Raw genomic sequence first — 12500 nt, forward strand, 5'->3', positions numbered from 1 at the left:
CACACTTACATATATATATGTATATTAAACAATATAATATATATATATATATCACATATATATATATATCTAACACACACATACATATATATATATGTATATTTCATATATATAGATATATATGTATATATCACACACACACACATATATATGTATATTTCATATATATATATATATATATATATATATATATATATATATATATATATGTATATCGATTTTTTTAAGAAGCATCAACACGTGACGGACCAGTTTCCCTGGGTAAAAACTTTTATCAAAGAAATATACCATCCTCTTTGTACCCTATATATTGGAAACGTTTATAAAACATCATGAATCCTAAAGTCTCGTCGCACTTAATTATAACCGATGTTTTCTTTTCCACAACCGTTCTTTTTCAGCACTCTTGTTCTCTCTCTAATTTCGGAGGTGCCCCAAAAAGGGCACCGACCGAAATGGTGACCCTTCTTCAAACGTTGTTAAAATCTAACCGCCATATCATGACAATAGAGCGTTTCATTTCGGAATCATAAAAACTAATTCGGGTGAACCTATATTTTTGGCTTCGGTAGTGGCATTTAAAAAAATCATCTCAGCCGTTTATGGAATTAATAGCGAATTAACTGACCCACAAAGTTACTCTTATATAATAGTGCTAGCTAGCTAGATAGATAGATAGATAGAAACGCAGTAAAGATAACAATATCACATGAGTTTTCATCGTATAGATATAGATATATGAATTAAGCATTTTAAAAATAATTAAGAATAAAAAATATTTTAGTCATTTTTTTTAAAATATAAATTGAATTTAAATAGTATTTTCTCTGCGTGTTTTCTAGGAAGTTAAAAAGATTTCGCAGAAAAAAAACAGTTTCATTATCTATTTATGAAATTGCTTTTAATTTCTGTGACGTCACACATTTTTATTAAACTTGTTTTACTTTTATCATTTTTATTCAGCAATTCAACCAACCAAACGTGTTTCTTCTCGAAGTTTATAAAACTCTATTAACGACTATAAAATGTAAGTAAAATTTTATTTAAAAATATCGCATTTATTTTTAGAATTTTATTTTAAAAATAATATAAACACTATCGATTAATTTTTTAAGTAGTATCTATCTATCTATCTCTCTATAGATGTATATATATATATGTGAAATATATATATATGTATATATATATTTCACACACACACATATATATATATACTTGTGTTAAATATATATATATATATTTCACATATATATATATCACATATATATATATATATTTCACACACACATATATATATATATTTCACACGTATGTATATTAAACAATATATATATATATATATATATTTCACACACACATATATGTGTATATATATATATATATATATATATATATATATATATATATATATATATATATATATATATGTATATGGATATTTCATATATATACATATATTGTAAAGTGGACCCGGACTTTATAACCGGTGTATATACAAAAAATTATTATTTTTTTGTTTCTCTATTAAGTTATTCCGAACGATATCACGATAGTAATACAATTTTTTTGAGCTGGGGGGGGGGGGGGCTTTAACTCCATAATGATGCGAAATTCTGTCAATTAATAAAAACGGTGGGTGGCTATTTAGTGATTTTTAAGAAGTGATTTTATTTCGGAATTTTATTTTGAAACAACATATTGACTTCAATTGTAGAATGGGAACCCTTAACTCGCCTATTTCGATTAACTCTGAAATCCGTATAAAAAAAACAAAAGCATTCTTCAGAAATTCTCAAGCCGATGTATTTTTTTTTTTACATTTTAGCGTTTTAAGGCGTTTGTTGTTTTTCACAATTTTATCTGAAATAGACATTGATTTTATAGTTGATATAAATTTAAAAAATTATTTTGTGCAAAATTTTTCTGATCAATGTCAAGTGTCTTTCGAACTCCTCAAAAAAATTTAAAATGACGACTTTTAAGGTTTTCGGTGGTGCTGAAAACAAATATCACATTTAAATTGGGGCAGATAGGTAGCTTTCATGATATAAAGAAATTACTCTTTCAAAAAATGGGGATCACTTTTCAATATAAGTTTAACGTAAAATGAGCACCCTCTTTCTGGTCATTTAGCAATTTCTTCATATTCTAAAGCAAATGTTACTGTGATATTTTTTTGTCAGCATCCCCGAAAACCTGTATTGTTTTTTGTTAAGAGATTTGTTCATTTTTTCATATCATAATTTAGGACGTTAATAATACTTACACGAACGGTTTACAAAAAAGAAAACGCTTTTTAACAGGTGCTTCTGCAGTTTAATATTTCATAAGAATTTTGTTTACACTAGGGGAGATGGAAGGTTGGGGGTGTTGTGGCGCCTCCTTCTAATGTAAACAGAATTTTTGTGAAATATTAAACTGCAGAATCACCTGTTAAAAAACTATACAAGTTCTATAATGAAAAAAGAACGAAAACCAAAAGTATATATTTTGTAAACCGATCGTGTACTGACAACATTTGTTTTTCGTATCTTGTTGCGCTGAACGATCACGTAATTTGAATTACATATAAACGACTTTTCTTTATTATATTTTAACAAAAATATTTTAATTATATTTTAATCAAACATTGTTATTATTTTCATGAAATATTATTGTTTTTGGAAAATATATTTTTTTATTGTATTTTATAAACTATAATTGTTATATTATAATAAAATATTTTCGTATTTTAATAAAATATTTTCATATTTTAATAAAATATTTTTATATTTTTAATAAAACATTTTTATATTTGTATAAATATTTTTGTTATATTATAATAAAATATTTTTATATTTTAATAAATTATTTTTTATATTTTAATAAAATGTTTTTATTTTATTTAAAAAATATTTCATTATATTTTAATAAATTCTTTTAAAGCAATAAAATAGTTTGAACAACTAATATGCAACAATGTGTTTAGTGTTTTAGTAATATAACATTGTTTTCATGAAATTATTCTAGTGCAATGAAATACTATTAAAATATTTTTGCTATATTTCAGTAAAAACTATTAAAGCAACAAAATATATTATTAAAACATACTTATAAACATTTTTATATTCAGAAAAAGTATTATTTTCTAAGAAAATATTAACGCAATGAAGTATTTTCAAAAAAATTGCCCGAGTGTTTGGAGGTTTGTGTTGCGCAAAAAAAAAATAAAGTGTTAGTAGGAAGGCAGGCTCAGACCCGTACTGCAAAGGAGGAAAAGAGCGTGAAAAAAACGTGACGTCTTTGCTATTTCGACCACCACCAAACCAGAAGTGATATAAGTTTAACTTTAGGCTAGAAATCGAAAAGAGGGGATCACTTGAAAATATCGGCAAAAAATGCGACCCCTCCTTGTAGAAAAGTGCCTAGTTGAGGGTGAAGAAATTAATGTTTTTAGCCAATGTTTCGGTGTTTGTCTTCTGAAGGGGTTAGCTTCAAAACGATACTGATCTTGTGAAAATCCGTCACCTCTGTCAAAAGTTTTAGGCAGACATGCAAACATACATACATACATTTATAAATTGGTTTAGAGATACAAGATTTAAATATTGCAATTAGGAAAGGAAGACTTTTATGATTCATGATTAAAAGTAAATTTGTATATATACAAATATATATATATATATCTTCTCTCCAAAAAGGTGGGAATGAAGGGGGAGCAGGAGAGGAAAGAAAAAAAAATGGGGAGCCAGCTGACCGGTTTCGACCCTCGCTTCTCAAAGCTGTATTGAGGGAATTATTTTAAAATAAAGAATGAATGCGATTAAAATAGCGTTTTATTAAATTTACAGGGAAAAAAAAAAAAAAAAAAAAAAGTGGGAAAACGATTAAAATAAAACGGCGTTATGGACGAATACCCTAGAGATTAATCACGTTCAACCCCAGGAGGCATTCTCTTTGCTTGCAAAGAGAAGGTTTCCTGAGTCGAACGTGAATAGTCTCCAAGATCTTAAGATGGTATAATGAATGAGCACGACTAATAATGGTAAAAGAGTCCGTGCTAAAGTTTGCTGCACAAGACGGGTTTTTAAGCAAATGATCAGTAATTGAAGACCCGTATGTGTTAGTAACGACATCAGTTGCCCGGTAGGTTCCATTCCTAATTTTACTGGGTACATGTTGTTGAATTCTTCCATCTAATGTTAATGTCGTTCGACCCAAGTAGTTGGCACCGCAACCACATTTAAAATTGTAAATAACATTACTTTTATGGTGGGGGGGGGGGTAAAACGTCTTTTCGAGAAGATGGAAATAAAGTTCTCGTAGAGAAAACAACACGCACATTCGCAGCAAAATAGCATCCATGAACTGCTGAACTTATTTGTTTGGCAAATTTCTCACTTACTCTACCTAACCAAGGCAGACGAAGATAAATTGGACATTTGGCTACTATATTCTCTTTCATTCGAGAAAATTCGGCCAATTTCTTTTGAATAATTGACCTAATCACATCAAAGGGGTACCCATTTTTGGATAAAGTATCCGTAATTCTTTTCAATTCCTCATCTAATTTTGATTTGGAACAAATCATAAGGGCACGATGTGTTAGGGTCCAAATTAGATTTATTTTACGTTTTCTGGGGTTTTTATTAACGCTCACATCTGTTTTAAAAACAAACAACAAAAAATCTCGCAATTCTTTTTAGATGAGGATTGTTTTTCTTATAATTTAGAATCTTCGTATTATTCCGAAGATTCTAAATAATATGAACATCTCGCAATCCTCTGATGAATGCATATTTAATTATTATTTTTATAAAATATATTTTAGTATAGATTGATAAAATATTTTATTATATTTGATAAAATGTTTTTATTGTATTTTAATAAAATATTTTTTATCCTGTTTTAATAAAATATTTTTATTGTATTTTAACAAAATATTTTTTGTATTTTAATAAAATATTTTTATTGTATTTTAATAAAATATTTTTTATCGTATTTTAATAAAATATCTTTTGTATTCTAATAAAATATTGTTATTGTATTTTAATAAAACGTTTTTAATGGAATTTTAATAAAATATCTTTTGTATTCTAATAAAATATTGTTATTGTATTTTACTAAAATGTTTTTTATTGAATTTTAATAAAATATTTTATATTTTAATTAAATCGAATCACACTTTTTAATAATTAATATATTTATTATAATGTGATTATAATATGATTCCCCATTCTAAAACCTTAAATATACATTGTTTTTCATCTATAATTTTTTTCATATTTTTGTTTTTATTTTTTAATTTATTAATTGTAACAAGCGCTAAAAGTTTGTATATTACTACTAGTATATAATACATTGTTTTTAATTTTAATTGTAACAAGCGCTAAAAGTTTGTATATTACTACTAGTATATAATACATTGTTTTTAATTTTAATTGTAACAAGCGCTAAAAGTTTGTATATTACTACTAGTATATAATACATTGTTTTTAATTTTAATTGTAACAAGCGCTAAAAGTTTGTATATTACTATTATATAATAGTAACTTTGTCTGTGTAAATTCGTTTCTTTTTATTGTTTACACGAAGGTACTTTATGTGTCTGGCAATGTACTACGATAGGTTTTGTATTGAAATGTGTAATTATATATTGAGAACACATTTTATTATATTTTAATAAGATATTGTATTATATTTGATGGGAAAAGCATGTTTACTTGTAGTTAATTTAAAAAAGAAAATTCAGATTATCGCCTAAAATCATTTTCAGCTAAAAAAAAACCCCGTGGAATTGTTTTGTAACACTTGTAACATGTGTTATTGAAACACATGTTACAAGCGTTACTTGACTGACCCCAGTTACAGATCGTAGAAAATATCAAGTTGGATGCTTTGGATTTTTTTTTTACTTGGGAGTATTCACCTATCAAGGCCCGAAGGCCATTCGAGGATTAGAGTTAATGAGTGTACGGTAGTCACGGAGACAACACTGTATTAATAGTTAGGGTGGAAATGGGGTAGAAATAGATTAGTTAGGGGTGGGGCGACTTTCAAAAGTCGAAATCTGGTTGATGGGGAAAATAATGTTTATTGTATGGAAAAGTTGGTGAAATCCGGTTTCAATTTCGATTTATATTTCATGGAAATCATGTGAGGTCGCACATTGGACGCTAATTGTTTTCAAAAAATGTTCAACGATAAATTATTTTTTGACTTATTTCTTCAGTTCTTATTTATTTTAAACGAACGAACGTTATAAAATGAGACTTCTACATTTTACTTTCCCTTCTTTTTTAAAATATTGAATTATGGTCGACTATGTTTTTCATTTTTAGATAAAAAATATAAAATTATTTGTTGTCCTAAGATTTTTTTCTTTTCTGTTCACTTTGAAATAAAAAAAAGGAAATAAGAAATTTACTTTTCTATATGCAATGACACGCATAAATATTGGAGGCATATTATTTGTTATGACTCAAATTTATGTTCGTCATTTTGTTTGTCATTTGATAAATGATATCATTTAAAGTTGTGTCAGTTGTATGTGGAAAAAAATAAAAACCTTATGGTTGAATACATTTTTTTTATCAAAGTTTAGATTATATATAATCTAGTTAATATTTTTTTTTTCAGTTTGGTTTTCATCTTAATTCTTCACCGATGGCGTCTGATCAATACCGACCATTCTTCCAATGTATTGTATGTGAATCCCAATTAAATGAAACTTCCAAGACTTTGCCATGTCTTCATAGCTTGTGTAAATCATGTTTCCCCAACACATTAGAAGATGAAGAGACAGAAGGCAAATGTCCGCAATGTGGTGACAGATTTCACAATTATAAAAGTTTGACCCTTTCACCTATTTTGGCCAATGAATTTAAACGCCAACGATTATTACTGCCCGAATGGCAATGCGACACTTGCATAGAAGATAACAGCATATCAGTAGGAGAATATTGGTGCATCCAATGCGAAAAACTGTTTTGTGCCAATTGCTTGCGGTTCCATAATAAACTTCATAAAGAACACATTTCTAAAAACTTGGGCGAAATGAAGAGGGATGACGCCATTGAAATGATGATGGAGAAACAATGTTTGTTGCACGAGAAAGTCATAGAATTGTTTTGTAACAATTGTAACATGTGTTATTGCAACACATGTTACAAGTCTCACTCGACTGACCCCAAGAACATAAACTGCATGAACGTGCCTCCGTTATTAGTGAAAGAGGAGACGTTAAAAATAAAAACTCAAGTCCCGAACCTGGAGAAAGAAATGAATGAATTTAAGGAATTCTTACAGTCATCAAATGAAAATGTTTTCAAATATACGGATGAATTAAATCTTGAATGCGAATCTAAATGCCAGGATGTTTGGATAAAATATGAACAAATCGTAGAAAATGCAAAGTTGGATGCTTTGGATCTGTGTCAAAAGATAAGACAAGAAACGGCTGAAGAAGTTAAAAAATGGCAGAATATTTTTGATAAAAATACAAGAATTCTCAAAGAAGTTGAAATTTGGTTGTTGAATTTACAGCATTTGCTCCGTGATGATCACCAAGACCGAGAGGTCTTGTGTGGATTAAAACTGTTGACATCAAGACTTCCATCACGGCATCTTAAAACGATGCGACCAAATAAAACATGTGAATTCTGTTTCACATTGCCTGACTGGTGGCATCAAGCGATGGAACCATTGGTCAGCAGACAAATCCCATCAGTGTCTTGTGTTCGGAAAACAATTCCTGTAAAAGAACTTGTAAAAGAAAATCAGTGGATTCTACCTGGATCAAAATCGCGAGAAATCAGAACTATTTTAATCAGTGAAAAAGATGATCACATTTTTTTGTGTGATTGTGAAAATAAATCAATAATTGAAATGAGTGAAATCGGACAATTTGTGAGTGAATTTCTTTTGTCTGATAAAGAAAATCAAAACTTCGTACCTGTTGACATGTTTTCAATTTCATGTGAAGAATTTGTTGTGTGTGGAACTGGAGAAAATAAACTAATTTTTTTGAAAAGAATTGAAAATGATCCATTTTTACAAATACAGAAAATCGTTCCAACAACAAGCGAATTTTATTCCGTGTGTGTAAAAAACGAAACAATTTTTACTTGTGATTTTGATTTCGGAATTCATCATTTTACAAAAGAAGGCATAGAAATTAAAACAATAACAAATAAAGGAATGGGTAAGTCAGAACTTTGTCCACGAATCCGTGTTGATTTTTCCAGTGGGAAATTTTGGGGTTCAAGTTGGGATCGTTCTGAAATGTTTTGTTTCAATTCGGAAGGTGAAAAAATTGATTCGTTTGAAAAAGAAAAAAATTTTTTTGATTTTAGTTGGACAGAATTTGGAGGATTTTATTGTAATCACAACGGAATTTTTTCTTTTGTTCCACACAAACTTCTTTACAGTTTAAAGAAAAACTCTGAAAAATCTTCGTTTTTGTTTGTTTTCAAAAATAAAATGCTTATTTGTTTTAAAAATGATGGAAAATGGATAATTGAAGTTTTAAAAATATTTTATTGAAAATAAATGTAAAATCTTTCAAATATTTTAATGTCTCAATAAATTTCATGTAAGAAAATAATAAGATTCTTTTTTTTTTTTTAACATTTTTCACTTGTTTTCATTGAATCATATTATCTCAATATATTTTTTTTATTATTATTTGGATTTCTCACATTACTGGTCTCATCTTGGCAACGTTTCGGTCGATGTAACTTCCGACCTTCTTCAGGTGTATCTTGTCAAATTGAGGAATGTTTCTGTCGGACTCAGAAATTTGACGGAATTTTGAGCGGAGTCCTGTATTTACTTCACGAGTGTAGCAGGCTCTTGTTCGTTCAGATATAGGTCCTAAATAATTCGAAATTTTATTTTTCGATTGTAAAAATAACACTTTAGATGAGAACAGTAGTCCGATGAATCCAAATAATACGAATAACTTATTCTCATCTTAAAAATTCAGAAACGTCATTAAGTTGCATGTTCTGTTTCCTGACTTGTATATTATTTCTAATCACATACACGCAGGTATATATATATATGAAAAAATTTTGTATATATATATATATATGTATATGAAAATTTTTTTGTATATATATATATATGTATATGTATATATATATATATATATATATATATATGAAAAAATTTTGTATATATATATATATATATATATATATATATATATATATATATATATATATATGAAAAAATTTTCGTGTGGGAAAGAATTTAATAATGGCTAAATACAGACCAATCAACATGATAATTTAAAAAATATATTTATTGTCAGAAAATAATAAATATTTCGACAGAATTTGTTCTTTTTTTCCACACAAACTTCTTTACAATTTAGAAAAACGATGAGAAAAATATTTACGTTTATATGTTTTTCAAAACTAAATGTTTATTTGTTTTGAAAAAAAGATGGATAATTGATGTTTTAAAAATATTTTATTAAAAATAAATATAAAAACTTTAAAATATTTTGTTTCAGTATATTTGCTGTGAGAAAATAATGAAATTTCTTTTTTTTACTAACATTTATAGTTTTTTTCGTTGAATCATTTTTCTAATGTTTATTAAACAAATAAAAGAATAAAAATACAATTGTTTCCATCTTATGGCATAAATTAGGCTTTGTTCGTACCAGTAAGGCTTACGTCTTTGATGTGAATCCAAATTGAAGAAAATTCCAAGCCTTTACCGTGCCTTCATATCTTTTGTAATTTATGTTTCTGCAACACATTTTCACAGTGGGAGAATATATTTCAATTTATCACAAACTCATTTAAACCTGCTCTCTACCGATTACAGTATGACAACAAGACCATTGTCAGCACTCTCAAACCACGGTAGCTTTTCTGTGCACGTAACGAAAGTTTTTGAAGGGAAAACATTCAAAAGTAAAAATATGCTTTTGCAACTAATATTAACGCTCGAATCTTATTGGATTAATCTCCCTAAGAATGAACCTTTTGTCACATCAGCCACAATCATGGAACAAAATTATCACATTACTGGAACTAACTAATATAACGACTTTTATTTCCTAATAAGTGAAGTAAGAACTCCGTCTAAATATTATATGAAGAACTTCTTTAAAAAAATTTGAAAAAAAAAACCATTGAACAAACGTAAAACTTCCTTAAAAAAGTAATCGGAAAAACAAAATGCAAAATAAGAGCAAAAGCGATGAACATGTTCGGAAAAACAGAAACCAAAAAACACAGCGAAAAGCGATAAAAAAATGCCATAAATAACCCTTCGATTCGGTTAAGTTCATGGTGCGTGTCACCCAGTATAAAGCATAGACCGAAAAGGAACGTTAAAATTCTATTCCATTTTTTGTAAGCAACTACAAAACGAAATTAAACGGAAATGATGTTTCATATGTTTATTTTATAAAAAAAAATTGAAAGAACTATTGTTTTTTAGTGTATAAATGTTGGGGGAAAATGGTAATTAAGTAACGTAAAAGTATGCGTAGAATAAGAATCAATATTTGTCGCTATTGGTTAATTCCGTGGTGCGTTTCACCCAATAGGAGGTATAGAACGGAAAGTCACGGTAAAATTCCAATCCCGTCTTTTTTAAGCAACTACAAAGTACAGAAAACCAAAACCGATGTTCCTTCGTAACTGTCCCTTGTGAACGATCCTGCAACAGTGTAAATGGATGGCGGGGGAAGGAGGAATTAATTAGAGAGAAAATATTTTACTACTTTCATTGATTTTAACCGATTTTGACAGGGAACTCTCAGCAGAAAAAATGTAGGAATCTACGATTATCGAGAAAATGGAGAGGTAATATGCCTATAACACATCTCAGATATTGTGCTGCAGTTTGTGCATATTACGTTTGCACGAAATGTCTTCGTTTTTAATCCTATTAAGGTCAAAATCATAGGGGGTATATATATATATATATATATATATATATATATATATATATATATACAAGGGAGGGAAGGGATATATATATAAAGTCCTCGTGACTATTCAGATTCTAAAAGTTTAGCATTTATTTCCAAGAAATCTCATGAATCATTAAATGACTTAATCTTTCTCTTGCGTGTCGACACGGCACACGCATAAAAAATACACAAAAAATGATATATCTTTATTGTTAAATTAAACTTTATGATAAACGTGTAAGTTCGATTTTGTTTTCTTTATATAGAAATGAACACTTATCAAGGCCGGAAGCCACTGGAGGATAATGATTAATGGGTGTACATTAGTCAATGGTATTATAGTGTAGTAAACATAAGTAGTGGAAATTTTGTAAATTTGATTACTTAGGGGGAATTGTTTAGATTGGACTTGAAGACGATCAGATTGTAGTCAGCTGGAAAGCAGGTAATCGGAAGAGAGTTCCACAGGCTTGCAGTTCTAAGAAAGAAACTTTGTTCATGGAATCTACGTTTAGGCTTAGGCACAGATAAAAAGTTGGGGAAATTATTCATAGGAGTTTTGGCTAGATGAGTGTTAAACACGGTAAGTTTGGGAAAAGGAGTTAAAAAAAAAACAAACCTACAACATACTGTTAGAAATTCAAAGTTATTTTTGTTTAAATTTACGTGAACACCAAGATATTTCAATTTAAAGTCAAATATGAACAAGTAAAATTATAGAGAAATAAAAGTCGAATCAAATGAGGTATTCATTGTTTAAATTTAGCTTAAATTTGCGGTTTTTGAACAAAAATGACAAGTGCGCACGATCTTTTTAGTGCAACTGTATGTATATATATTTCCCCAAACCCTCTGGCCATGATGAAGGGGAGACTAAAATTGCTGCTATGCTTTCAAATGATCTAAAATAACAGTAAGGGGAGACTTGATTCCTAATTTTTCTCATATGTTCTATCTCCTCTCTTTGGCGCAGTGTTTAGAGTGCTGGAAAAAAATCAATTGTAAAAGGTTGAAGGTTCAATCCTCAGAGTAGGCGACCGGAAAATACATTTGCGGAATTACTTAGGACCTCTATCTAGTCATGTCTGACAGAACAAGAGCACGCTACTCCCGTGAAGTAAATAAAGTGTTCCCTCAAAATTCCGTCCAAATTCCCGAGTTCGACAGAAACATTCCAGAATTCAACAAGATACACCTCTTTGCCGTTATTTCAGATCATTGGAAACCATAGCGGCAAGTTTTAATCTCCCCTCTATCAAGGATATATATATATATATATATATATATATATATATATATATATATATATATATATATATATATATACTAGCAAAAGTACCCGTCGTTGACAGGGTTCAAAAAAGCCTACAGGAAATGGACTCTGATTTATGAAAGTATGATAGGTTATGAAAAGGAAGGGTTGTAAAAGATAGCTTCGAATTTGGGGGTATCAAAACCAAAGCAAAATATGATGAAAGTAAAAATAAAATAGATACACCCCATAATTTATTATACCATACCTGTTCACACTGAAACACTTATCACAATATTCTGTGGGTCTATATTAAAAAAAAAAAACTTG

At 28.6% G+C, this 12500-nt stretch overlaps 1 protein-coding gene across 4 annotated transcripts in view; it reads left to right on the forward strand.

Moving 5' to 3' along the window:
* Positions 1-12500, forward strand: part of LOC145296140 (protein PML-like) — a 21089-nt gene that overhangs the window by 328 nt on the left and 8261 nt on the right. The window contains exons 2-3 of one of the 4 annotated variants that reach the window (XM_080142311.1): positions 964-1027; positions 6619-8548. The exons of 1 other annotated variant lie outside the window; for it this stretch is intronic. In XM_080142311.1, coding sequence (XP_079998437.1) covers positions 6646-8523 — 1878 coding nt within the window. In that variant the 5' untranslated portion in view covers positions 964-1027; positions 6619-6645 and the 3' untranslated portion in view covers positions 8524-8548. Of the gene's footprint in view, positions 1-963; positions 1028-6618; positions 8549-12500 lie in introns of those variants that run through there. 2 more of the 4 variants (XM_080142313.1, XM_080142312.1) reach the window with 2 other exon arrangements.

This window comes from Euprymna scolopes, chromosome 16, assembly GCF_053919585.1.
Source record: "Euprymna scolopes isolate OS-2025 chromosome 16, ASM5391958v1, whole genome shotgun sequence".
In the NCBI taxonomy this organism is placed as follows: Eukaryota; Metazoa; Mollusca; class Cephalopoda; order Sepiida; family Sepiolidae; genus Euprymna; species Euprymna scolopes.